The 27,561-nt window shown below is 49.2% G+C and overlaps 8 protein-coding genes across 9 annotated transcripts; 4 read left to right on the forward strand and 4 right to left on the reverse strand.

The window, feature by feature from the left end:
• Window positions 1–1,587: 1,587 nt before the first annotated feature.
• PV10_09203 (uncharacterized protein) lies at window positions 1,588–7,004 on the forward strand. Its single transcript, XM_016374331.1, has 6 exons — window positions 1,588–2,482; window positions 2,546–3,913; window positions 3,973–4,613; window positions 4,666–4,978; window positions 5,031–5,659; window positions 5,711–7,004. The coding sequence occupies exons 1-6, from the start codon at window positions 1,846–1,848 to the stop codon at window positions 6,905–6,907; spliced, it is 4,785 nt and encodes a 1,594-aa protein (XP_016219602.1). The 5' UTR covers window positions 1,588–1,845; the 3' UTR covers window positions 6,908–7,004.
• A 46-nt stretch (window positions 7,005–7,050) lies between these two features.
• PV10_09204 lies at window positions 7,051–8,307 on the reverse strand. Of its 2 annotated transcripts, XM_016374333.1 has the most exons (4): window positions 8,110–8,307; window positions 7,791–7,990; window positions 7,528–7,685; window positions 7,051–7,425 (listed from the first exon to the last, which is right to left on the reverse strand). In XM_016374333.1, the coding sequence occupies exons 1-4, from the start codon at window positions 8,164–8,166 to the stop codon at window positions 7,202–7,204; spliced, it is 639 nt and encodes a 212-aa protein (XP_016219604.1). In that variant the 5' UTR covers window positions 8,167–8,307; the 3' UTR covers window positions 7,051–7,201. The 2 variants fall into 2 exon arrangements, with proteins under 2 accessions (XP_016219604.1, XP_016219603.1); XM_016374332.1 differs by having other exon boundaries at window positions 7,791–8,307.
• A 350-nt stretch (window positions 8,308–8,657) lies between these two features.
• On the forward strand, window positions 8,658–10,332 carry PV10_09205 (uncharacterized protein; the record flags this gene model as incomplete). Its single annotated transcript, XM_016374334.1, has 1 exon — window positions 8,658–10,332. One exon carries the CDS (start codon window positions 8,658–8,660, stop codon window positions 10,281–10,283), a length of 1,626 nt encoding a protein of 541 aa, XP_016219605.1. The 3' UTR covers window positions 10,284–10,332.
• Window positions 10,333–11,083: 751 nt separating this feature from the next.
• PV10_09206 (uncharacterized protein) lies at window positions 11,084–12,571 on the reverse strand (the record flags this gene model as incomplete). Its single annotated transcript, XM_016374335.1, has 6 exons — window positions 11,084–11,270; window positions 11,329–11,450; window positions 11,485–11,658; window positions 11,710–11,927; window positions 11,987–12,278; window positions 12,332–12,571. The coding sequence occupies 6 exons, from the start codon at window positions 12,569–12,571 to the stop codon at window positions 11,084–11,086; spliced, it is 1,233 nt and encodes a 410-aa protein (XP_016219606.1).
• Window positions 12,572–16,369: 3,798 nt separating this feature from the next.
• Window positions 16,370–17,614, reverse strand: PV10_09207 (uncharacterized protein). The gene has a single exon (XM_016374336.1). It carries the CDS (start codon window positions 17,544–17,546, stop codon window positions 16,584–16,586), a length of 963 nt encoding a protein of 320 aa, XP_016219607.1. The 5' UTR covers window positions 17,547–17,614; the 3' UTR covers window positions 16,370–16,583.
• Window positions 17,615–20,383: 2,769 nt separating this feature from the next.
• On the forward strand, window positions 20,384–21,609 carry PV10_09208 (uncharacterized protein). Its single transcript, XM_016374337.1, has 4 exons — window positions 20,384–20,793; window positions 20,860–21,054; window positions 21,104–21,162; window positions 21,215–21,609. The coding sequence occupies exons 1-4, from the start codon at window positions 20,518–20,520 to the stop codon at window positions 21,267–21,269; spliced, it is 585 nt and encodes a 194-aa protein (XP_016219608.1). The 5' UTR covers window positions 20,384–20,517; the 3' UTR covers window positions 21,270–21,609.
• PV10_09209 (uncharacterized protein) lies at window positions 21,293–23,874 on the reverse strand. Its single transcript, XM_016374338.1, has one exon. The coding sequence runs from the start codon at window positions 23,671–23,673 to the stop codon at window positions 21,916–21,918; it is 1,758 nt and encodes a 585-aa protein (XP_016219609.1). The 5' UTR covers window positions 23,674–23,874; the 3' UTR covers window positions 21,293–21,915.
• A 1,265-nt stretch (window positions 23,875–25,139) lies between these two features.
• PV10_09210 (uncharacterized protein) lies at window positions 25,140–27,518 on the forward strand. The gene is made up of 3 exons (XM_016374339.1): window positions 25,140–25,526; window positions 25,580–26,077; window positions 26,146–27,518. The coding sequence occupies exons 1-3, from the start codon at window positions 25,389–25,391 to the stop codon at window positions 27,241–27,243; spliced, it is 1,734 nt and encodes a 577-aa protein (XP_016219610.1). The 5' UTR covers window positions 25,140–25,388; the 3' UTR covers window positions 27,244–27,518.
• Window positions 27,519–27,561: the final 43 nt, after the last annotated feature.

Consider the following 27,561-nt stretch of genomic DNA (forward strand, 5'->3'; position numbering starts at 1 on the left):
GAACTCAACAGGCAATCGAACGTGTCGGATGTTTTCTAGAGCCGAGCCGATGACGATGACAGAGTATAAGTTAGTAAAAGTCGAGATCAGAGAAATGAAGACTGGGTCCGAGTAAGCAGCTTGAGTATTGCTACATGTTTCTCTAGGCGACAAGGACAGACACACGACCACTGAAGGGGCCTATAGAGAGAGAGGCGCATACGTCTACCTCGACTCGTGAAGGCGTGGCTTGGACAGAAAGAAAGCCGGGTAACCACCTAGTACATAGGTACCTAACGTAGCTGGTACCTCATGTGCCCACCATACCTGGTCTGGTAGGTACTTGAGGCATGGGTAGGCAACTGTTGTGGTAGCCTAAAGGTTGCTTGAATGCCCACTCGGGTCCACGTCTGCACTCTACGGGATGCAGTCATACATTATGAGTACAGTGCCACGGTGCCACTGTTTCAATATCTTCGCGCAAGGAAGCTTCACAAAAGGAATGGGATAGAGATCTAGTCAAAAGCTCGAATCCGAATGGTTGCATTTTGACCTTGAGCCACCAGTACGAAGTACAGCCTCAACCCAGACACACGAATACGCCTATTCGCAACCTTGAGCGAACCTATAGCAGATGGGTCCAAGGATAGGAACTACTCCGTATGTAGGTATGGAGTAAAGGCGACAATCAAATTTCCATGTGGACCAGTACGGAGTAGTCATCGGACATACGAATACTCCGCGGTGTATGATAACCATCTTTTAGGTCAGCACGACCGATGTCTGGATGGAGAATCGAATCCGTTGGAAAAAACGTCCATTGAGATGCTTTTGAGGCCCTGGGCTTGGACTGGCAGCCCCTCGGCCCTCGAGCCAAGCTCGTGTACCATACCTATCTAGGCGCTGGGCGGGCTTTAATCTTTGCGTATCTGCCGCCACAGGCATTCCATTGGCTTGTGCCTTTAGGCGGACCACGGCTGGAGATCTTGCATGGCTGGCCTTGCTTCGGGTGACCGAGTTCCCGAGAGACGAACCCCCAGGCAGCAGAACCCAGGCACCCATGGGAATCCAGGTTGCATGATAGCGTCAACCTTTTCAGGCCCAGTGGCACCTTGGCCATGGTTGTAACCGTATTTGACTTCGTAATAGTTAAAAGTTAGCGAGGTCAAGTTGCAGTACGGAGTACGTAGTAGGTATGTCCTTGAGAACGCAATTCTCGGACGATAGAACAAGTAAGGTCAACGAGTGTCAAAGACAGCCCGAGACGCCCTCCTCGGGGCCCCTCGGCCCACCCGGCGGTGCTTTGACCCTTGTTCGTATCACCCACAAGGACAGACCTGGACACAGACGAACTTGCTCTACAGCAGTACTCCGGTGGACCTAGCAGTACTAACTTAGGGAGTACTTTAGCTACTCGGTCTTTCTGTCCTTTTGCCTGTGGGATTGCCCATGCAATGCCTTGCCATGCCACGCCATCCTACCATTCTTCCCTACAAAGTTACGCGACCTTTTCGTCCGCTTCTTGGCCGATCTCCATCTCATTATCCACTCAAAGAATTTCCGTGCCAGTTTTGCCAGTTTCCAATTCCATCCACCAACACGTCAACACTTCCACACTCTCATCCTTTCTCGTATTTTCACCCAATGTTTTTCTTGCTTCGTACTTTTTGCCTCCATCTTTATATTAACTTCGGAACCCCATCTTTTTTGTGACCCTCTCAGACGCTCTCCCTTGCTCCCTCCATCTTTGTTTTTCATTCTATCATGTTTTAATCTTCTTCAACCACCGTTAATCCCCCTCCTTGGGAGCTGTAAAGAACCCGCCTTACTCCCGGGTGGCCACCGTTGGCCTGATATTCTCCAGTCATGTCCACTCCACTGGTTGGCAACTTTACAACCAACAATGACCGGACGCGTCAAACCACTGGCGCTAGTCTTGACCGCAGCGACTACGACCAGCATGCCTTGGATCCTTCTTTGTCTCACGACGGCGGCCCAGTTATCGACGAAAGCGATCAAGTAGATCGCCAGGTTCTAAAACTTGCCAGAGAATATTCAAACGCCTCTAGTTCCCATGGCATTGCCCACGTTTTTGACCCAAGTTCTCAGGGTTCTCAGATTGACCCTGAGTCTGATGATTTCAATTCCCGCGCCTGGACCAAAGCCATGTTGCGTTTACAGAAACAGTCTGGCCAGGAGAATATCGGTCGTACCGCAGGCTTTTCTTTTCGTAATCTCTCCGCCTATGGCTACTCACAAGGCAGTGATTTCCAGAAGACTGTCGATAACTACATCCTTGCCGGTGCCGATCTGCTACGACGTATAACCGGCAACAAGGGCCAACGTGTTGACATTCTCCGCAACTTTGAGGGTCTCGTCAATCAAGGAGAAATGTTGGTAGTCCTGGGTCCTCCAGGATCAGGTTGTTCCACATTTCTAAAAACAATTGCCGGTGAAACCCATGGTTTTCACCTGGGAGGCGAGTCTTATATCAACTACCAAGGTACGATCTGTTCACGCCCATTCTCTCCATTCCGGCTTGACTGACCTCCTAACCTCCTTGCAGGTATTAGCTACAACCAGATGCACAAGGATTTCCGCGGCGAGGCCATCTACACAGCTGAACAAGATATCCATTTCCCCATGTTGACCGTTGCCGACACCCTGTTGTTCGCCGCCCGCGCCCGCACTCCCCAGAATCTCAAGCTGCCCGAAGGTATCACTAAACTAAAGTATGCACAGCATCTGCGCGATGTCGTCATGGCAACCTTTGGCATAAGGCATACCTTCAACACAAAGGTCGGCAACGACTTTGTTCGTGGTGTCAGTGGTGGTGAGAGAAAGAGAGTCTCCATCGCCGAAGCTGCACTGAGCGGCGCTCCACTCCAGTGCTGGGACAACAGCACGAGAGGTCTCGACTCGGCTAATGCCATTGAATTCTGTAAAACCCTCCGCACATCCACTGACCTGAATGAGACCACGGCTGCTGTCGCCATCTACCAAGCTCCCCAGTCTGCCTATGACTACTTCGACAAGGTCATTGTCATCTACCAAGGCCGTCAGATCTACTTTGGTCGCACCACCGATGCTCAGCGTTATTTTGAGAACCTCGGATTCGAATGTCCTAAGCGCCAGACAGCCCCGGACTTTCTCACCTCCATGACCAATCCAATTGAAAGAGTCGTCAAAAAGGGCTTCGAGTCTCTCGTGCCAAGAACCCCCGACGAATTCGCCCAACGATGGCAGAACAGTGAAGAACGCAAAGCTCTTCTCCAAGACATTGACAATTTTGACAAGGCTTATCCTATCGGCGGCCCCAGCCTCCAGGCGTTCCAAGCCTCCCGCCGCATTCATCAATCAAAGTCCCAACGCAAGTCTTCTCCATACACTTTGTCCTATGGCAGTCAAATCAGCCTATGCCTTGGCCGTGGCTTCAAGCGTCTAATGGACGACCCTTCCATCACTCTAACTCAGCTCATCGGGAACTGTATCAATGCCCTCGTCGTCTCTTCGCTCTTTTATAATTTACCCACCACTAGCGACTCGCTCCGAGCCCGCAGTTCGCTGCTGTTCTTTGCCGTCCTCCTGAACGCCTTTGGCAGTGCTCTCGAGATCCTGACCCTCTACGCACAACGGCCTATAGTGGAAAAACACGAAAGATATGCCTTGTATCACCCCTCGGCCGAGGCCTTTGCCTCTATGTTGACCGACATCCCGTCAAAGACTCTCAACGCCATTGGTTTCAACCTCATCCTGTATTTCATGACTAACCTGCGCCGTGAGCCTGGCGCATTCTTCTTCTTCCTCTTCACCTCCTATGTCCTCGTCTTGACAATGAGCATGTTGTTTCGGTGTATTGCCTCACTTTCCCGTTCGTTGATCCAGGCATTGGTCCCAACAGCGGTGCTCATGATTGCCATCGTCGTCTACACAGGTGAGTCTTGACCTCGCATCCTTGTACACACACCACCCTTCTGCTAACCCCACCTCCAGGGTTCGTGATTCCCGTCAATTACATGCAAGGATGGGCTCGATGGATCAATTACGTCAATCCCACAGCATACGGGTTCGAAAGCCTGATGGTCAACGAGTTTTCTGGTCAGAACTACACTTGTTCATCATACATCCCCCCGGCACCACAATTCGGTGATGGCACCACCACAAGTCAAATTTGTACCGTCGTCGGCGCCGTTGCTGGCCAGACAACCGTCAACGGGGATGACTACATCGAGATCTCCTACCAATACTCGGCAGCAAACAAATGGCGTAATATTGGCATTCTCTTTGCATTTATGATCGGCATGCTGGGCATTTACCTCGCCGCCACCGAGACAATCTCGGCCAAAAAGTCAAAGGGTGAAATCCTTCTTTTCCGTAGAGGTCACAAGCCGGCGTTCCTCAACGAAAAAGTCTCCGACTCCGAGTCTGGAGGCTCAGATACCAACCTTGCATTGGAACGAAGGCAAACAAAAGACGAACAATTGACCCGCCAAGTATCAGCAGTCATCCAGAAGCAAACCGCAATCTTTCAATGGAAAGACGTGTGCTACGATATCAAGATCAAGGGTAAGCCTCGAAGGATTCTCGACCATGTGGACGGCTGGGTCAAACCAGGAACTATGACTGCTCTGATGGTAAGTGACAATGAGTCGAATACTTTTGACGTGTCATCACTGACCAACCTAGGGCGTATCTGGTGCTGGAAAAACAACTCTCCTCGACTGTTTGGCTACACGCGTCACCATGGGTGTCATCACCGGTGAAATGCTCGTTGATGGCAGGCAAAGGGACGAATCGTTTCAGCGAAAGACTGGTTACGTCCAGCAGCAAGATTTGCACCTCGAGACAACGACCGTGCGTGAGGCGTTGAAGTTCAGTGCCTTGTTGAGACAATCGCGAGATACACCTCGAGCCGAGAAAATTGCCTACGTTGAAGAAGTCATCAAACTCTTGGATATGCAGGAATATGCCGATGCGGTAGTCGGCGTTCCGGGCGAAGGTGAATTTCAATCCCTCTTTACTGACCGGGCAAAGCGCTGACAAGGGCTCAGGTCTGAATGTCGAACAGCGAAAGAGACTCACCATCGGGGTGGAGCTCGCCGCTCGACCGCAGCTATTGTTATTCCTTGATGAGCCAACGTCTGGACTGGATTCACAGACTTCTTGGTCTATCCTGAACCTCCTCGAGAAACTTACCCGTGCAGGCCAGGCCATTCTCTGTACTATCCACCAGCCCTCTGCCATTCTCTTTCAACGTTTTGATCGCTTGCTATTTTTGGCTGCTGGCGGGAAAACTGTCTACTTTGGTCCTGTCGGCCACGACTCCAACATCCTTATAGACTACTTCCAACGAAACGGCGCATTTGAGTGTCCTCCGGGCGCCAACCCTGCCGAGTATATGCTTGAGGCTATCGGTGCTGCCCCCGGCTCTCATAGTGACATCGACTGGCACCAAGTCTGGCGATCTTCTCCCGAGTACCAAGAAGTGCAAGCCGAACTTGAGCAGATGAAGGAAGAGCGGTCTCAGATTGAATCCCCCGCCACCTCCCAGAAGTCCGATTATTACGAGTTTGCCGCACCATTTTATTTGCAATTCTGGGAGACACAGAAACGGATCTTCGAGCAATATTGGCGTACTCCCGAGTACATCTATTCCAAGATGCTCCTCTGCTGCTTGGTCGTATGTTGTGCCGCACTTCGATTGCTCGGGACACTGCTAACACGCCCACAGGGTCTTTTCATTGGATTTTCGCTCTTCAAGGCGCCAAATACCCTTCAAGGGCTGAACAATCAGCTATTTGGCATCTTCATGCTGCTCATCCTCTTCTCACAGCTTGTTCAGCAGATCATGCCCTTGTTCGTCACGCAAAGAAGCTTGTATGAAGCCCGGGAACGACCATCCAAAACCTACTCGTGGAAGGCATTCATGCTCTCTAATGTTCTTGTCGAGTTGCCCTGGGCCACGCTCGGCGCAGTTGTACTGTTCTTCTGTTGGTATTACCCTCTTGGCTTGTACGAAAATGCCACCTATACGGATTCGGTCACCTCACGTGGGGCTTTGCAATTCCTCTTCCTATGGGAGTTCATTCTCTTCAGCAGTACATTTTCGCATCTGATGATTGCGGGCATTGCTACAGCTGAAGCAGCCTCCAACCTGGCCAATGTGCTGTTCTCGCTCTGCATCCTATTTTGTGGTGTCCTAGTCGGCCCCGATGCCATGCCTGGGTTCTGGATCTTTATGTATCGGGTAAGCCCATTCACCTATCTTGTCGAGGGACTTTTGGGCAATGGTGTCGCTCAGGCCCCGGTGGTGTGCTCTGCGAGCGAGTACTCCCGGTTTGATGCACCGTCTGGCATGGATTGCGGAGAGTATCTCCAGGAGTACCTCGCTGTCGCGGGGGGGTATTTGCAAGACCCCAATTCAACAACCTGTCAGCTTTGTGCGATAGACAACACAGATACATTCTTGGCTCTGGTCAACATCTCGTTTGGAAATCGGTGGAGAAATTTTGGGATCCTTTTTGTCTACATCATTTTCAACGTGTTTGCCGCCACCGCCATCTATTGGCTCGCACGAGTGCCAAAGGGCAAAAAGTATGCCGGTAAAGATAGGGATGGGAAGCTAGCATTGGTCAAAACGGAAACAAATAGCGACAATGTGGCAAAGAGCAGCCAGGACGGCTTTGAAAAGAGCATCGTGGAGGATAACAAGCCCCGGAGGAGCGCGGAAGGAGTACTGGCGTCCGAGAAGGAAGGCAGGTCAAGTCGTGATAATCCCGTGTTAGGGGATACAAAACCTTCCCTTACAGACAAGCATCTGGAGGAGAGCATGAACGGAGGTAGCGGGTCTGCCACAAGTGGTCCTCCCTTGGCTGCCGAGGGTGACCGCCCGGAGCCCAAACGGTTTGTGACTGCCCAGGAGTTTTGAGATGATTGTTGTTTGGCCGTGTTTATGGCCTCAATGAAGTCCGTATCTGTTGATAGATGGATAGATGGATAGATGGATAGATGTCTAATGTACAAACAATTTCATTTGGATACAGGAGAGGAGAGAGGTGTGCTGCTTGCTCTGTGACAGTGAAATTCCAAGCTCGATTCAAAACTCTATGGAGTATTTTTTATCATCCTGTGGAAGACAGCCTTGTCCAACAAGTCTAAGGGAAACAACATGGGCGACTCTGAAGAGGCCGGTAGCGCCGTTCTTCCTCGTTCCTTGACAAATCTACAAATTGGCAACCATTCCCCAGCATTTCACACCCGACCCTCCATCCTCGACCCAACCCTGCTCATTGATGGCTCCTGCACCAATGACCACCGTCTCGACTACGCGGAATCCCAAGTGGGCATAAACATCTCTCGCATGCTCGCTTATGGCCTCCAGCCACAAGGGAACTTCTTGCTGCCGGGCCTTCTCAATGAAGGGATCAATGACCCCTCGAATCGCACCTAGACGTAGCAATATTGATTAGAATCAGTTCAAGAGAGGTGTGCGCGTCGGAATTTGTAGTGCGATCACTGACTTGGATTGGTTTCGTGTAAGATGCTCACCTTTGTCTGCTCTCGAAGGAGAACGCGCAATGAGATTTAAATACCAATAACTCCGGTCACCTAATGTCTTGGCCTTGAGGGCGTCGAACTTGTCTCGATACTCAAGAATGCCTCTGTGCGTGGTGGTGTATGGTGGCTTTTGGATTCCTGGTGGCAGCCTAGTCGTCGACGAGTCAGCCTGGTCAGTTATACGACGCTGCTGATTTACGGCATTTCAAGGAGGAGGCGTCCAACTGATGAATGGCTGGCATCCGATGACTCACCACAACGCTACCGCAGCCCAGTCGTAGGTCTGCACCAGAACGCCACCATTATCTGCTCGCCCTCGCACGAGCGGCAGCCAGTGGTCAAGAGCCAGTTGTGGATTCTGCAATTTGGGATTGTCAGGCTTCGACTCATCTCCCAGGCGAAGCCATCGATTCAATGGGTCATTGTAGAAAGCCTCGGCAATGACTTGGGCAAACTGTGCAATGTGGTCTGGGTTAGTAACCTCATTCAGACTTCCTGCAGTGGCCGACGCCATCAAAACCTATGACTCGTGAAACAGGATTGAAGTTTGCTGGACTGTTGGAAAATAATTACACGTGATTTGCGATCTGGGAGCCTTGAAGATTGTGGGAATGGCGAAAGTCGACTCATTTTCAACCTATTTTCAGCCGGACAAGTCCGTGCAAATGTGGAGGACGAATGGACCGAGTGACCGAGTCTTAATCTGATCGTGATTGAGGTTGGAGAAGCCCTCTAAAGCCAATTCACAGGGAGTTCCCGTGGGGGAGAGACTATGTGTGCTCTAATCTACCTTGGAATTGCATGGCTAGACTCGCAAAAGGCACTTGACAAGAACAAGCTCCTAACCTCCAATCACGTAAACTTGCGCCGACAAGCTAAGGATCAGTGTGCTCGTTCCTTGGGATCGAAAGTCTCCGCAGTAGGATGGTCGATTCGGGCCCGCTTTGGATACCAATAGAATAAGTAATAATTCTGTCGCTTCGGGAGCTCTTTACGTTGCTCGACATCTGCGTTCTCCTGGTATTGCCTAATTGAAGACTGTGCAGCCCTGCTGCAAAAGTTGCGTTGTGCCTATACTCCCTTATTGACAGTGGAAATCCCGAAAGCAGGTCACCATAGTCATGGCCATTACAATATTCAACAATGCTCGCATATTCACATCTTCACCACAGTCGGAAGACCTTTTCAGTGGTTCTTTGATGATTGACAATGAGACCATTACATACGTCGGGCCCAGCGATGGCGAAGAGATTGCCAGAGCTCGAGCTGGTGGCGCTTCAGAACTTGACATGGAGAACAAAGTGATCACTCCGAGTTTCATCGATGCCCATATACATATCATGCACCTTGGTCAAGCATTGGGGAAGCTCAACATCTTATCTTGCAAATCTTTCGCTGAGATCTCACATCAAATCAGGACCTGGGCAGCGTCGAACCCATCTGCACCGCGAATTCTGTGCCGAGGATGGCTGCAAGCTTCCACAGGCGGCAAAGCGCTCGCTTCAATGCTTGACGGGCTCGATCAGCGGCCAATCTATGTTGAGGCAATGGATCTGCATTCAGTGTGGTGCAACTCCGCCGCTCTAGAAGAACTAGGCGTTGCATCAATGCCCGATCCTCCTGGTGGCACGATTCATCGTGATAGTCAAGGAAGACCATCGGGCCTCCTTGAAGAAATGGCACACCTCGGCATCGTGGTCCCTTTCCTTAGCAGTGTCCTCTCGCCCGAACAAGCTCACATGGCCCTACATCGTGCAGTCCTCGCACTCTCACAAGCGGGGTACACGGGGTTTATCGACATGGCCATGGACGATGAGCAGTGGTCAACAATATTGGAGTACCGGAGACAAAAGATTCTACCAATTCATGTGGCGGCTCATTGGCTCATCCCGTATGACGAGGAAATTGAACAGGTTCAGGCCCATATGGAAAGGGCAATTGCGATGCATGCGAAGTACAACCCATCCACATCCCCGTCTCTCTGCGTAGTTGGTATCAAGTTGATCGCCGATGGGACTGTTGATGGTTGCACAGCTGCATTGAGCAAGCCCTACGGCGCCAAAGACGACCCCATCGAACCGATCTGGCCTGCGGCGCAATTAGCGGAAGTGGTCCGCCAGGCAGATGAAGCAGGGCTCCAGGTAGCCATTCACGCAATCGGGGATAGAGCGGTAAGCGAAGCGCTCGATGCATTTGAACAACTTCCTCGCAGCCCACATTTACGTCGACATCGCATCGAGCATCTGGAACTCACGTCCGACTCGGATGCAATGCGTCTAGGCAACCTAGGCATCACTGCTTCGGTACAACCTGTGCACTCGGACCCTGTCCTGTTCCGGGCATGGCCATCCCTGATAGGCACTCACAGGTGTAAGCGAGCGTTCGCATATCGAGATTTCCACCAGCACGGATCTCCTCTAGCCTTTGGAACGGACGCACCAACCGCAGCACATTACCCATTGCCAAACTTGTACAATGCGACGACAAGGCGATCTGCCCTGGAGCCCGCAAGTCGTGAAAGGACGAATGCGGATTTTGCAGTGTCCATGGCAACAGCTCTCAAGGCTGCCACTTCAGGTGCGGCTTATTCACGGCACGCTGAAACATGGACCGGTAGTTTGCAAAAGGGACTGAGTGCCGATTTTGTAGTTCTTGAAAGTGATTGGACCGCTGATGGACTGCTGGCAGCGACTGTGCATCAGACCTGGTTCCGTGGCAGGCAAGTCATCGACCTTCCGTCGTCTTGAAATGAGAAGGCGTGTCCAACCAAAATCAGTGTGCGAATCTAAAGTCAAGTCTCTTGTTGCCTTCGTCTTTGCTTTTGGCAAGGTACGACAATTGTTGCTGTTGGGACATTGAATACCATCTCCTATCGCGATGCCTGTTGCGCTGCTGATAGTAGACTTTCGTAAGCGCGTATAGGCTGATGTTCACAATTGCCAGATTGCCGCGAATATACCTCGGCGCATCGTCTGTCTTTGGTCAGAATTCATGGTCCGAAGAGATCGGAGTGGGAATATCACCGTCTCGGTAGATATTGGCTGACACGACACCTTCAGCCTGTACGAACATATTGTACATTGCGGCAGAAACAGTTCGTGTACGAACTGAGTTTGAGTTGCGAGAATTCCACCCAACTTGAATTGGATGTGCTAGAGTCTATTAGCACTGGTGTGGCCTAGCATTCGCCATGCACTTGCCTGAAGGGTAGCCGAGGAAGACTGTGGTGACGAGCCATATTATCCATCTGTTAACGTTTGTCGTGTCCACCACATTAAAATACACAAGGAAGGGCAAGGCCCAGAGTTGTCCCAGCCAAGCGATGAATGTCAGCTCCCCCTTGATCTCTGCCAAGTAAGTGATGAACATCATCGTGGACACTATGGACGATGAGCAGAGGTTTGGTTCAAGAGTATTGCCAACTCACTATGTATAATTGTCCAGGGGATGGCAAGCAGGTTGGACTGAAACGTATCAAATCCTAAACCACGCAAGGATAGTGTTAGATACTGATGAGGTGGTGTCATCGGGATCTGAAAGGTCAGCCCTAGAACATAGATTGGCCTTTATACTTGTTAGCCACAGCATCTTCTTGGAGCAGAAGCTTGTGATACCATAGATCATAGTCTTTCAAACATTTCCACAGCAGCATAGGTGTGATCGGCTGTCGGTTATGCATATCGCCCTTACTAGGATCTTCCCGTATGACCCGGGTAATCATGATAACCTCTTCCCTGAATTGAGTCAGTAAGCGGGTCGCTTTAATCTTCTCAACACGTCTCGCGAACCAACCTTGGTGTAAACCAACCCTTTTGTCCTCGAAACCAGCTGGCTGTATGGGTCGGAGATGATGGCATTAGGCCAAACGCAAGTGCTCCTATGACCAAGGTGAAGAGTGCCGGCAGAGAAGTAAGCTTCAGGAGAGTGAGTGTTGTTTGGCCTGCTCACCTCGATAAGGAACATCCAGCGCCAACCAGCATGGCCCTCTATTCCCCTCATGTGCAACAATCCATATGCAAAGACTCCTGCCAGCATGTCTGCCAGACTCATTGCCATCCAAAAGAATCCCATGCGGAGTGACAACTCATGGTGTTTATAGAAATAAGAAAGGTATAAAATGACCTAAAATGTCAGCAATGAGAGCAAGACTTTTAGGCTTCGAGCCTGACCCACGTCAGGAATGAAACCGCCCTGTAGAAGCCCAAGCAGTGATCGGGTGACTAGAAACGAAGTTCGTCCCGAAAGCATGAACTGGGTTGCTGCCACGACGGACCAAATGGACATTTGCGCAGGTATCCAACGATCAGGTCCTATCCACTTGGATGCCAGTTGAGAGGGAACTTCTGCACAGAGGAACGAGAGCTTGAAGACGGTATTCCCAAGATTATAGTCTATGCAACGAGTTAAAAACACCCCGTACCCTGAACTTCTGATGTTTGTAAAAACACACCGTTGGTAGTGAGGTTCAGGTCTTCCAGAAAGTTGTCAGTAAGTGCTTGGAGGATATTCGCACGGTCCAATTCAAGGGCCATAAACATGATACAAGCGAAAATCATGATCCTAATGTCAATCTTGCGGATAAGCTTATGTTCCTCTCGCCAGGTCCACCGAGCGGACGGATCGAACCGATGGATATTTTCCCTTTCGTTGTCAATTCCAGTGGAGAGACAATCAAGAAAGACCCACCAGTCGTCTCGAGGATAATATTCACGTGCAGTATCACTATCATCAAAGACGCTAGGCTGCGGACAGTTAGAACACAACCATGATGCTAGAAAAGACCACCACATCTCACAAGAGTCGCAATTGCATCGGGGTCACATGCAGTGCCCCTTTGAAACCAGAAGCGTTTTTCAGCGTGAGGAACGCCCAGTGGTAGGCCCTTAAGGTTGTCGTTCGAGGAGAGATTTGATGTTCTTTTCTCCGCTGTACCAAGCAGCTGAGGGCGCTCCCCTTTCCAGGAGCCGAGCAGGGCAACAGATTCGGACTGTTCATCATATTCAGGTTCATCAACCGGTGGATTTACCCCCCGCATGATGGTCGCCATCGGAATATTTACTTCGGTCGCCACAGTGATGACTGAAGTATGAAACAAAGTGATGATATCTATATGTTTCGAATGGGAGTTGCCAGTCGTGACAACGATGATGTGCTGGCCGGTTGGGGGTAGATCCGAGGGCAACAGGGAGCTCTGACACTTTCGCGGTACTGAAGATACCGTGCTCTCAAGGCTAAATGTAATTGAGAAGTGGTGGTCCGTCGTTTGGTGATAAAGTGGTGCATTCATAGAGCGGCAGTTACCTGGTCTGTCCAAGAGCCCTGAGATCTCGTAGAACTGGTCGAGGCAGAAGAGCCGTCCTCTGTCGAGGCGTGGTGAGAAAACAGGAGTCTACCTCAATCGCTAATCTGATAAATTAACTTGATGTGTAAAGATTGAATATGGAGGGTACGGGTTGGGTCTGATGATGCCATTTGTCGCCTCGTCACACCATCTGAACAACCGCAGCCAAGAATACAATATCTTGTTGAGAACATGAACCAACACTGCGCTAGAATTGCGAAAGATTTACACAAGCCACTCAGAGTGTCAGGATAGTATTCCTCATCGGTTGCTCACATTCTGCAAACATTGCAACATGAGGGGAGCTGGTACGCGTTGTATGGCTTTGCACGAAAAGGCAGTTGTAGGTCGAACAGATATTAAGGCGAGGAAGAATCCAAGCTGAACGAAATCTTGTCTACAAACGGTTGCCAACCTGGGATCATCTCGTGCGAATCAGTACCATTCTAAACAGGAAAGAATATTTCTGAACCAGAATATGGCGCCCTCCGCGATCGAGGTTCAGGCGTTTCCGGTGGAGAGCAATGTGCTGACTCAGAAGAGTGTCAGTGGTAGGCAGCCGCTGAAATATTCTGGAGCTCTGGACCAGTTTACTTCAGAAGACGTCACCCCAGTGATTGGGACTGAATACCCTGATACGAATCTGGTGGAGCTACTGAAGTCACCAAGGGCAGATGAGCTGCTGCGGGACTTGGCTATCAAAAGTAACGTCATTCGGGCATACCTTCGGACAAGAGCATAGGGGCTGACAGGCCAGTCTCGGAGAGGGGCGTGGTTTTCTTCAGGAAGCAAGACGACCTGACCAACGATCTCCAAAAGCAACTTATCCAGCGACTTGGCGAGGTCACTGGAAAGCCAACAAGTTCAGGGCTGCATATCCACCCTATTCTGAACTCGGAGAGAGAATTGGGTGGATCCGACCCAGAGATCAGTACGATCAGCTCCGTCCAGAACGAGAAACTTTACAAGAAAAGTGTTTATGATCTGAGCAAGAAGTTGCAGAGAAGTGCTCAATGGCATGCGGATATATCGTTCGAGCCAGTCCCGGCTGATTACACCTCGCTGCGACTGACTGAATTGCCACGAACCGGAGGAGGTACGTTTGGTGTAATGGTATGGGAAGAAAGGCTAATTTTGTATGGGACAGATACTCTGTGGGCCTCGGGTTATGAAGTTTACGACCGGATCAGCGAGCCCTATCAAAAATTCCTGGAAGGACTGAATGCAACATTTGCCCAGCCAGCCTTCAATGAAGTGGCTGAAAGGGCAGGCTTTGAACTGTACGAGAAAGAAAGAGGGTCCCCAGAAAACGTCGGAAGGGAGCTTAAGGCGGTCCACCCGGTGGTACGGACCAACCCAGTGACAGGGTGGAAGAGCATCTTTCCGATTGGAGGTCATGTCAAGCATATCAACGGACTGACCGAGTATGAGAGCAAGGCTCTTCTCGACTGGTTCTTGGATTTGGTGCACAAAAACCACGACCTGCAGGTGCGCTTCAAGTGGAAGAATGCCAACGATATTGGTAGGTTGGATGTTCATGATTTGCAGGCGAGCTCTGACACGTTATTAGCAATATGGGACAACCGCAGTGTGTTCCACTCAGCCACTTTCGACTACAAGGGAGAAGGGGATAGGTTTGGCAACCGCGCAGTTGGAATTGGAGAGCGACCGTATTTTGATCCGAGCAGTAGGTCAAGACGGGAAGTGCTAGGCCAGCTGCATCATGTCGAAGCTTGAAGATCCAATGCCCTTGTGGAAGGAGGAAGCTTGGGCTGCAACAGATAGAGCCTCAGTGTGATAGTGATTAGGCAGTCCGAATGTTCATACTTTATCTTGTGTATTAGTAAGAAGTGACGTGCCATGTCATGTTGTGTTATGCGTTTCTCCGTTCTGTGACTTGTACACAGAAGAAACGTAGCTGTCAGTGAAGGGAGTTTATACTGAACCTTCTCTCTGTCCTAATTACAATATGCGGTGAACGTCGAACTCTGGTCCTGTGCTTCGCTCGGGAGGCGCCGCAAGGCTTGCGTCTTCACCTCGGCAGAGCTCGGTTCATACATTTCAGATCTCCATACCGGTAACGAATGCTGCCCCAGTGTAGGCTTTTGATTCTGAAACCGTCCACAGTGCCAAAGACATGTAGCTAAAGATATATTCGTTTCTTCAAAACTCGCAGAAAGCCTCACAAACGAGCACACGAAAAAGAGGACCTCAATGACTGCCGCAATAGGGTCACCACAAGCACCACAGGGTCCAAGTTCCCACAGGGCACTACAGACATTCTTACCATTTCTGGTTGGCGGGGCATCCGGTATCACCGCAACACTGTGCATCCAACCCATCGACATGGTCAAGGTTCGCCTCCAACTTGTGGGCGAAGGCGCGAGAGGCGGCGTTAAACCAACCCCAATTAGCGTTGCCAATCAAGTAATCTCAGAAGCCGGCTTTTGGGGGCTCTACAATGGTATATCTGCCGCGTTGTTACGTCAAGTTGTGTATGGGACCTCCAGACTAGGCCTGTTCTTCACTTTTGAAGACCTTCTCAAGAAGCGATGTCAAACCAATGGCACAACATACGAATTCAAAGAGCGAGCTTTTGCTGGTCTCAGTGCAGGGGGATTGGGCGCCCTAATTGGGAATCCGACTGAGGTGGCTTTGATTCGCATGCAATCAGATGGTACGAGACCAGCCATGGAGAGAGCAAATTATTCTTCCGCTATCGATGCTTTACGACGCATTATCAAGACTGAGGGGATCTCAGCTCTGTGGAGCGGTGCAACTCCCACGGTGGTGCGAGCAATGGCAACTAACTTTGGCCAACTTGCTTTTTTCTCCGAATCGAAATATCAGATCGAGAAACGCACAAACCTATCAGAGAGGTCCCGAACTATTGGTGCTTCGGGAATTGCAGGATTCTTTGCAGCCTTTTTCAGTCTCCCATTTGATTTTATCAAAACCAGACTGCAGAAACAGGTTCGTGGGCCGGATGGTAGACTACCTTATAGTGGAATGGCAGACTGTTTTGCCAAAGTCGTCCGAGAGGAAGGACTCTTTCGATTTTACAGAGGGTTTACAACATATTTCTTCCGGATGGCTCCACATACGTAAGCTCTCCTGATTAATTGGTTGAATTCAGGAGCTCACCATTTCTGCAGAATTATCACACTCATAGTGGCAGACTCCATAACCGGCGGACTCAAGAGTCGTGGCATCATGTAGGCTAAGATATAGTAGTCCCCAGTCTCTATGCTGTATGCGATACATGCCATGTGAGAATTCAGGATTAAAAAGAAGCCATCAAGGCTATGGTGCAAGACGACATCATGCTGTATCCTGAGGGAGGAGGTCAGTATATTAGGTAGAGAGATAGAACAAGCCACCCGCGAAAGGACTTTCGTGGAAAAGGATCTATTCAACTGATGGCCATACAATAAGCGGTTGATTATACTTTACTATCACGAATCAACTCTATCGTAAGCCCTCAACCGAGCGCCTGAATTTGATGAAACATGCTCCGCGTTTCCTGGGTATAAGTAGTTGTCTATGCCGATAATGATGTATCAGCTCCGCATGTAAAGAACACCAAATCTCATGCATTATCAAAGTTTCGACAGCGCATGACTCCTACCATCATAAACCCTGACCTTCTTCCACAACGCCACATCGAGCATTCTCTGCGAGAGACGCCTCCCTAGGTTGGTGCTACCTAGCATGCCTCTGTCCAAGCATCGAGATCGATATTTTTCATGATGGTTGAAAATCCCTCTGTGGAGGGAGCGTCACAAATTTCCTTCTTTCGACTCTCTGAAACGTCTTCGTTGTTCGAGACATCCTGTCCTTTCGGGTACTCCACATGGAAAACAGGTTTCTCCTGCAGGATGAAAAGAGAGTAGGTGTCGCATTCATCATACTGTAGGCATTGCTCGTTCACACTCCATTCAGTCTGGTTGATGACCGACGGTATGATGGCTCCGGCATCTTTAAGCCCAATAGCCAATCCTCGCTGATGAGCCTCCTCCGACAAGAACGACATGTAATCAATGGAATCGGCCTCAGTCAGTTGTAACCCGTTGTCATTATCATATGCATCAACATTATCCGGATCCACGCCATCGCAATGTTTCTCCACCGCAAGGTCCAGCCTCCTAGTCATGATCTCCCGGAGCTGGCTCGAGCTGATATTGACCCAGCGCTCACCCGGCCAGCCATCAAGGTCGTGTCCCAAATCAACCTCATTGAAGGATGTGTTATCGGGCCTCCAGTCTTCGTAACTCCCGGCCGAGAAGTAGCAGATGACATTGTTTCCTTTCGTGCGTAGGTCGACAATAGTCGAGGCATCATTGTCAAATAAATCAATGATCCACACTTGGAAGCCGTGTGCAGTAGTTGTATTAACAGCCGAGTTGAGTAAGTAGTTCCAAGAAGTTCCTTTTGCAGGCCTCCAAATTTCTGTTGTTGCTGTTGTGTTGTGGTCCGAAGTTGGTAGTGTGCTTGACGGCGGGTTGGTGTCTGTCACACTTCTTCTCGTGAGACCGACGCCGAGCCCAACCGCGAGGGCGATCACTATCACGACAGTTGCAGTCCCCATCAAAATCCATCTCTTTCGCCATGCCCAACGACCAGTGGAGGGCTTCGGGGGAACCTCTGCTGGCTGTGGTGATTTATTCATTTCTGAATAGATAAACAACGTTTATGGTTCAACGATGCAGAGCTGATATCAGTGATTGAACATTTCTAGAGCGGTCAACTGGATCTTGAATCAGGCCAATACTTAAACCATGTCATGCAGAGGAAATTATGATAGACAGTCGAGGAAGATAAACGTAGAGATATTAAGCTCAGCCAGCCTCTTCAATGTTGCTGACGGAGGCCTGGATCGTTCCACTAAACCTATTTTTAAAGATGTCGTCCTGATCCTACGCCAAGGAATCTTGCATTTGGAGAAGCTTTCTTCTAGAATTAGGCTGATATGAACGAATAGGACTTAGAATCTCGTGTGTGAAGTCGTGCTTCACCCCATCCCGCCCATTTTCGTTGATGGTTTCATCATCAGGTACAGTAGCATATATATTGATGTTATAGAATAATAAGCTATAGAAAGTCATTGCAGGGTTTTATAAGTAAATCATATAAAGCCGCCATGTATTGAGAGCTCTTGTCCAATGGGTATAGAGGTGATGATGCTATGCTACGTCAGGTCATGGTTCATCGTTTCATCGTATCAATCCAACTTTTTGGTTATATTAGAGCAAGAAAAACAAAGGTCCAAGGGCAAGCAGACCACCCTGCGAAAGACTCAAGTTCGACTTTCGGGTTGACGCTGCTCCAGTATACGAAGCCTGCACGAAATTATCCACAGACCGGGTTGGTTGCTGATCGAGTGGCCCTTGAGAAGAATGGGTCATCATGGCGATTTCACTGAATGGAGGCGGGACCCCAACAGAAGGGTCAGGAATAGTGAGAGTTGTTGAACGAGTCAACGTGACAGTGGTGTTGGCAGCGAGGTCGGTGTATATTATAAGTTCGGCGCCGGTGGCGCTCATCGGCGTTGTAATTTGGGCGGTATGCGATGACGCCACTCGTGTCGTTGTCGTGATCACCTCAGATTGGGCAAGTGATGGAGCGGTCAGCAAACTACTAGATCCTGTTGGCGATGATGTGGATAGAGCAGGGGCTTGAGGATATGAGGATACAAATGATTCCCGAAACAACAGCAAGATTGGGAGAACGAGGGTTGATGTATGCATCATCACAGCAAAGTTGGCACACTTGTATGGTATAATTTGACGTGGATAGGTGATTTCTTTGGCACAACAAAGCAGCGCTGGGATGGATGAATGAAGCTCGAGCCACCACCCGAGCAACTGTCGAGCGAGTTTTAAAACTTGTCTGTCATGGTGGCTGGAGGTTGCTGGGCCACTAAAATACGGGGCTGGTGTTCGTCATCAGGCGCAGGCAAGGTGGCTGAGACAGACGGACTTCTGGTGGCTGGGTCGAGCTTGCCTGAAGATCACGTGACACCAATTTTGCTCCTTTCATCTTTGCTCTACTAATAAGTATTTTATTTCATGCTGGACAGCAGAGTGTCTCGGCTCATTGATTTGCACCTTATACTTCTTGTTTCGACCCTAATAACATCTCTGAGGTCCGAAATTATTCTGTACTTCATTCGGTTGGGCCAGGCTGTCCAATTAGTCAAATGCTACGTGGCTCATATAGGAACGGTCTCCCAAGCCTCACATTTCTCTCCACTGGGAACAATCAACTCATCCTCGCTACGTTAACTGATTGCTGGACATGTCGTTAGCCCTAAGAGCTTTTCCTGCTGCTTCACAGGCGGACTGACTCAGTCTCAGTGTTATATGGATAGGTGCTTCAAGTACGCCTTGAAGATATCTCAGCCCTTTGAAACCCCGGTTCAATGAAACTTATCCAAGTCTGGACTAGAAGCGCGGCATCGCCAATTCGGGATTATTGGACGTCTACACTTCTACAACTATGAAAGTGAGTGTCTAGTGGAAGTGCCTCATCTCAGAGTTCATGTGATTGATGGTCTCATTTTTTAACATTATGCTTGACATTCCCATTGAATAATGAGTTGTCATAACGTAAGGAGCTTGAACGAGTACGAAAGACAAGTCATAGACACGAGCCGGTAACCGAAGTCACCACTCAATGGTGCCATGGCCAAACTTTAGGAGGTCGACTACTCCGCACTCTCTGTAAAAGCAGGTAGCCACATGACAAGGACTACTCCGTAGTGAGGGTCATGGAAGTACTTCCGAGACCAACAGCGGCTCTCTGGCCTAAGCTCCTACTATCGACAGCAACAATTGATCATTGCTTAAGCCACATGCCTCAATCGTCCGCATCCTTCGTGTTTTGAAATCCGAACTATAAACCATTCGTGAAGTCAATGTCCTTATTAACGCGCAGAGCTCCGTTCGGCCATGGATGAGTTCTATGCCTTAGGAGAGCGCCAACCTTTGACGTTACTGCGTTATAATCTAGACAGCAGTCCTCTGTTTTACTCAGGGGTTTCCCCCACTGGTATGAAGCCCTTGTTAGGTTTTTGCAGGGGTAATCATTGGAGTGAATGAGAACACGCATCATAGACGATCATGTGGAGGCTCGGCGGCCGTTAGGGCTCGTGTCACCCCTCTTATTGAATTGCAAAAAAGGCCGAAAACTTGAAGCATTCATTTAGGGTTACGAGGGAATGAACTGCATTATCCCTGGTGCTTTCGTCTCATTTGCTCACGATACGAGCTATTATTGGATGCGGAGACTGATCACTAGGAACATCAGTCAGACCACTGTACGTCAATCATTTTACTCCCACTATGGCAGCCAGAACCTTTTTCATTGCTTTTGAAGTCAAGGAATGTTTGTGCCCGCTTCTGGGTCACTACGAAGGTTTCGGATTGCGGCTCGTGCTGACACAGCTCGTGATTGAAACTTAGAAATATATTGCTTTTGTAGAAGTGAGATAAAATCAAAACGCTCGGCAAATAGGCTTGTGCCACCTTATTAGTATAAGTACTAACTCCTTTTGCAGATCAACCCTGAGCATTTCACTTTCACCTTGACCCTGTTTCTTAAACACTCACGTCTATCACACATTCTTTGAGACTATAAGTATGGGTACCGCATCGAAGATTATATCTGTGATATTTCGCGTTGGCGAACTTGTCTGCGCATCTATTGTCACTGGCATCTTAGGGTACTACCTATCCATTCTCGATGATGCTGATGTACCCGATGACGGTCGTATTGTTTACGCGGTGGCTATCGGCGGCATCAGCATATTCTTTTCACTCGTCCTGATTCCTCCACTACGATATTCATTCTGGGCTTTCCCCCTTGACTTTGCCCTTTTCATCTGTTGGATGGTTGCCTTTGGTCTGCTAACCAATGTGAGTGACCCTTTCAATCAGCCAATCGACGCTACGTTGGGCCCCTATGTTAATATTATGTTCTAGCGTACCGGGACGCAAGGTTGTGATTCCGTCTGGTACTGGAACACATGGGGCTACTACTGGGGTGGATGGTGGCGCACTGTTCCTGTTACTCGAATCTCCCCAGTACTTGTTGGTTATGGAAGTTGCTCGTCCTGGCGAAGCAGCCTTGCTTTCAGCTTCATCGGTGGAATGATCTGGCTTGGGAATGCACTCCTGGTAAATTTCCATTTCGAGTCAGTCTGAAAAGGGTACTAATTAGACACAGGGTCTCTACGTGTCCTCCAGTTCTCGCAAAGATCCTGCTCCAGAAGACTTCGAATCATCGTTAGTGTCTCTAGCATCATTTCTTGGTCAATTACCCGGCTAACTATAGTAGATCACAGCCACAAATGAAGGAGAGTGAGAACCCAGCGGCAGTTGAACAATCTTAGGGGTGGATTAGAGAGGAGGAAGGGTAATTAGCTCTACTAGCATTGATTATCTACCAATTCCTTAGCCATAAAGTGCCAGGAAATTACTTTGATCCCTATCGAATCGCCACAAACAGACTCACGAGTAGTTTCAGCGTTTAGGTTGAGTAAACATACCCCGGGATGCCTTCGACGTATGGCTTTACACTCTTGATGATTAAAGGGGACGTATGTGGTGTAGCTGGCCAGGCTAGTCGGCGTGCAGAGGGTAGATAGAAGCTGTCAATTATAAATGCGTCACGTTGGGATCAGTACCTGTCGATTTGATTTCCTATCTTTGGTCCCTTTGAGAAGTCGGTTTAATATGCAGCTGCATGAAAAGATAAGTGTAGGTGCAGTGGTTCCATTGTAGTAACTCCTTTATCATGACCCTATTTTGTCTCTAACTGACGACTCTTGCATTGTTGGTTATACGAAGCAGCTGCCGTAGCCTGAGATTGGGGAGGTAATCTTGAGCCAGTATTTGTACAATGAGAGGCTGCCCATAGTCTATAGGCTTTGGTATGCACTTTTCCGGAGACAATGACTCGGTGGTATCACCTATCAGCCTTGGGGAATGAAATGGCATTGCTGAAACCCAGTGCTCATCCTTCCAGCCTTTATATCTTTACACTAATTCATACTCTTCCATAAGCTTTCCAACTTCATTCTGGTCCAGCTTGTGGAGTAACCATTTTCGGACTCCGCCCGGAAGATGAATAGCAAACTTTTTGCCATCGCGGATGTGGTGAATCGCCTTCAACAAGATACGCACGTCGTAGGTCGAGCTATACACCTCTGGCACTGCGCGGTCGACACCAAGGAGCTGGTATACTGCTTCCATACCGGTCCTGATCGCATACTCAGTCGTGAAGATGCAGTCTCGTCCAGACTCGGCGAATTGGCCGATGAAGGCGAAGTTCGTGGCTCCTTGCGGGACCACGTCAGGGCGATCGCCGGCGCGGCGCGGCATAAAGAATGCCGTTACATATGGCATCATGACCGGGACGCACTTGGCACCATTAGCGGCAAGGTCGGGAATATCCTCCACTGGAGCGCCGATGTGGTACAGCCATTCTTGAGTGATCTCCTCGCCAGTGCAGTCCTGGAGGGGCTTCTTGACGAAATCGCCGGGAATGTCGACGAAGAGGCCGTAGACCCATACTACGATTTGATCTTTTGGTTGGTTCTTAAAGTGAGGTTGCCGATTGACGGTCCAGCTCATGAGCCACTTTGAGTCTCTTGCAGTGACGATTCCGCCGGTGACAACTTTGCCGCTAAAGGGATCTCTCTTACAGATCTTTTGGATGAGCTTAGGGATTCTGGCGTCCAGTGTTGTGACAGTCGCCGATTCCCACTTTGTCTCCGGGATATGGGACCCAAACACATCTGGCCGGCCGAAAGAAGAATGTTTAGCTGCGATACGTCTCCAAAGATCCCATGCTGGCGCTGGACCATCTAATAGAGCTGCCCTTGTGTGCTGATCGCCATTGTCCGACGATTCCGTCAAGGATCCAATTGTCATGAAAACCAAATCGTTGGGACCCAGGTCGACGCCACCATCTTGGCCGTTTCGGGTCCAACGAATCCTTGTCGCCTGTTTCTTGTTATTCTGAAAGGTGAAGTCGACGTCTTGAACCGTGGTAGCATACTGAAACTCCACGCCCCGGTCCATGAGCCACTTTTGCAGTGGTAAAACGAAGGATTCATACTGATTGTATTTGGTGAATTTCAAAGTTGAGAGATCTGGCATGCCATGGATATGGTGGATGAATCGATGTAGGTAGAGTTTCATTTCAAGTGCCGAATGCCATTCTTGGAATGCGAACATCGTTCTCCAGTACAGCCAGAAGTTACTCTGTAGGATCTCTTTGTCGAAAACTTCGTTGATTCGTTTGCCCTCCATTTCTTCCCGGGTGGCGAGGAACATTTTGATGAGCTGCTTTTGTGCCTTGTCACTGAGATTGAATTTGCGGTCCGTATGAGCATCTTGGCCTTGTTTGACTGTGGCTCGCTGCAAGGAATAATTAGGATCGTCCTTGTTCAGCCAGTAGAACTCATCGAGGACAGAAGCGTCTGGTATCTCCAGAGAAGGTATTGAGCGAAAAAGCTCCCAGAGACATTCGTAGTTGGACTCCAGTTCCCGGCCACCTCGAATGATAAAACCCTTTTCGGGCTCCTTGATTCCGTCAAGAGCCCCACCGGCGATGTCTTGCTCCTCAAGGATAGTTATTTTGTTCCCAGCCATTTGGCCATCTCGGATAAGAAATGCTGCCCCTGCTAATGAGGCAATCCCAGACCCAACAAACCATGCGGTCTTGTCATCGACACCGGCTGGCTTCCTTGGCTTCGCGAATGCCTCGTAATTTCCGTTGCTGTAGTACATTGCACCTATTTCGACTTGACGCTGTATTCAATAAGGCTGGTAAGGAGTAAGACGTGGAGTCTCAGTCTCGTTTAATAAGTCCGCAGGATTTCCTCACAATGACTTCCTCCTCATAGATGTGATACAGAGGCACAGGAATGTAGTCATTGACCGTATGTCATTCTTATCTAGTAGAGAGAGGAGGAGGAAGAGGGAGGAAACCTCTTCCTCGGCTACATACAGGCAGGTGCGAAGCATATTTGGTGGAGACTTTAGGAAAGAGCTCAGCTCCTGCAATAAGATCAGGTGATTCTTGACAAATGAAAGCATAGGTCATACCACAGCGAGAACTACTAGTTGAGGGAAATTAAGAATTATGCCCGTGCATCATATAGATTTATGCGCGTGATCGACCTCAGTTTCGCTTGGCATTTTTGTACGGTAATAGTGCCCGTGCGGGCAATATCACCCAACCGTGCACTCAATATCATACATAGTTCTCACCCTGTCTAACCGTAAGAGTACCTAGTAACATAATATATATAGCCAGATGACTCACGACTCTACATCTTTACTATTAGCCAAGACTTACGACTGTAAAGAACGGAATTTCTACACGAGTCCCTTCAATTTAATTGTACCATATGCTTATTAGGACATCGCTTAACAGGATATATATTGGGGCGTCGGTCCCATCACAATATATTCTACGGCTCTGCCTATCATAGCGCGCGGCTTACCTAGCCATCAAGCCATCAAGCCATCAATGTGTTTCATTGGTCAAATTGTGAGGCCGTGTGGGAGGGCTCGATTAGATCGATATTACTCGGCGCATAACACTTAGAGATGGCGGCTGGCTGTCTAGTAATATAAAGACGTCTAACAACGTTGACTAGAAGGGAAACTCTATCCCCCGTATACATTACGTATATAAGTAGCAGTGCCTTAGCTAGCCTCAGTCTTGCCTCTGGTGAATCGGTGGGTTCCCCGGGTCATCCCGCGAGAGGCCGGTTGACTAGCGCAATCTCGTGAAGCATCCATTTGAGGGAGATAGATATATAACCTCTGGCTTGTCATGTGTCGCCACGACACTTTGCTGATCGCCGAGCGTACAAGACGCGCGGCGTCGTTACATTCTAAAGAAGAGGAGAGAAAGTTACTCGCACGTGGGTCACGTGGGTCTCGTCTGCACCCATTGATCAGAAGATGGCCTGAATTGCCACCGGAACCCTAGTTTTTCATAGATTCAGATCGCACCCTATCTTTTTAAGCTTCGTGTTTTCGATTAATTCATGGGACGATTTCACTAGTTGACTTCTTGTTTTATTAGAATGCCATGAGGCAACCCTCTTATGTGGGGATAATATGCACTCGATGGGTTCGTTAGCATCTTGCCCAAAGCTAAGAGTTCTGACTCCCATAGTTGCCGCATTGAGTCCGTGCATATAAACAAGTCGGCCAGATCCGAGCGCCGCAGAAGTTCTAGATCCTAAGCGTCTCACTTCTGATCATAGCTGTGTCATTTTCCAATTAGTATGTAGGCTTCAGCTAAGCTCGTCTTTGGCCAGAGAAGTTGATCTTCAGAAGAAGCAACTGTCCTCGGTATAAACTTTTCATTTGAGAAACAAGACGAGAGATTAATCAACGGTTTATCAACACACCTTTCTTTCTTAGGGTCATTGTTCGACATCTGAGGAGAAACGCTCACAGATCCCGAGGATCTGGGTATCGATAACATGCGGATAAACATCACTCGCCTCTTCCTCGCTGCTGTGATTTTTGGGCAGCAGATCCCATTCGCGGTAGCCTTTGCTACACCCAGGCATTTACCTGTAGTAGACCTCGAATATGCTGTCCATCAAGCAACGCTAAGTGTAAGGAACAATCCTATAGGAGTAATTAACGATCACAGCTTACACAGACAAAGGAAACTGGCAACTACTATAACTTCTCTAATATTCGCTATGGCGATGTGATCGACGCTTCGACTCGCTTTCAACCTCCCAGGCCGCCACAGACTCAAAATCGCACTTTGAATACCGGTCAAATCGCCACGCGTTGCCCTCAGACACACCCTTTCTGGCTTGTCGATGGATCGGCAATAGCAGAAGGGATACCAGCTGATCAGCTGGAACCCGTACAATTCAACATCTCCCAGATTCCGCCCAAAAACCCCGAGGAAACTGAAGACTGCTTATTCTTAGATGTCATGGTGCCCACAAAAACCTTTCCTTCGCCTGGTCCGCATAAGCAGCGTCCCAATCACACAGAAACTGGAGCGCCAGTCCTGGTTTGGATAGACGGCGGGGGGTTTTCAGCGGGCTACAAGCATGAGCAACCCCCAGCCGGTCTTGTGTCTCGGTCTCAACTGGTTGATGACAAAGGGTTTATTTTCGTTGCTATGAACTACCGTGTTGGACTCTTTGTAAGTGTGAACCCAGCGGCGCTTTACCTAAATGCGATGATTCTAGTGGCTAATTTCGACCCTACAAGGGTTTCCTCCCAGCTGCAATAGTTGGCCAAGGCCATTCGAATGTTGGACTCCTTGATCAACGCCTGGCATTGGACTGGGTCCAAAAATACATCCACCTGTTTGGAGGAGATCCCTCCAGAGTCACCATAATGGGCGAGTCAGCTGGAGGAGGATCCGTCCTTCATCAGATCACCGCCTACGGAGGATCAGAACCCGTTCCATTCCAGCAAGCTATTCTCCAGAGTCCCGGGTTTCAGCCCAACGGAAACCCGGGTTTCCAGGAACAACTCATCGATTATGCCCTGACGAATGCTTCAGTGTTGACCAACAAGACTGTGGAGACGGTGGATGATCTCCGTAGCCTTTCGTTTGACGAGATCACACTGTTGAATAGCGTCATCGTCGGCCGTTCGCCTTATGGCACATACACCTTCGGCCCAGTCGTCGATGGCTCGCTTGTCCCCGAACTACCCGGTACCCTCATTGGGCAGGGTCGTTTCGCAACCTCGCTAAAAGGGTTACTGATGGGCACAAATTTCAACGAAGGAGTTCTGTTCGACTCACCGTTCCTCAAAAACGATAGCGACTACCGCGGAAATGTTCAGTTGTTTTTCCCGAAAGCGACTGACGAAGTGGTTGATTATGTTGCGACCGTCCTTTATCCAGATGACTTGTCCGGCAAATATAACTATACGACCCAACCCCTCCGGGCAGCTATCACAACTGCAGAAGGCTGTTTCTTATGCAACACTCGATATCTTGCCAACGCACTTCCGAATATTGTATCGACGCGGATATACAAATATCTTTTCGCTGTGCCCCCAGCGATACATGCCGATGACCTTGGGTATTCATTCTACAACGGTAACGGTAGCCTTACGTGGGAAGGCTTTCCAGTGAAAGAAAAGACTGCCCTGACGCTGCAAGACTATATTGCTAGCTTTACTATTACAGGGTCTCCAAACGACGGATCAGCCGCGGATTTCCACCCTGTATTTCCGGCCTATGGAGACGACGCATTGGTTCTTATTCTGAATGAAACAAATTTGGGGGAGATAATCATTGATGCGCAGGCTAATTCTCGGTGCGACTGGTGGCAGAAAGGCTTATTCGTTTAGCCAACTGATCACGAAGTCTGTTGTCCTAGATCTTTGTTTTTGGAACGATCATGAATGAATGGGGATCAATTCCCCCTAATAATGCGAGTCTAATCAATCATTGTTTTCAATCCAGAAAATGACTGGGAAACAGTCATTCTAGGCCATGATCTAGATATGGGTTTCAAGAGTTGTAGAGAGAGAGAGAAAAGAGAGTTCCCACCGGTTGGAGATCTCTAGTAGTCTCCTGTAATTGGGGAAACCTACTCCCCCCTAGAACGTGATCTTCTTGATCCCTCTCAACTGAAAATATGAGGACTTTTATTATGCTCGATCGGG

The sequence above is a fragment of the Exophiala mesophila genome, assembly GCF_000836275.1.
Source record: "Exophiala mesophila strain CBS 40295 unplaced genomic scaffold supercont1.8, whole genome shotgun sequence".
NCBI lineage: Eukaryota > Fungi > Ascomycota > Eurotiomycetes > Chaetothyriales > Herpotrichiellaceae > Exophiala > Exophiala mesophila.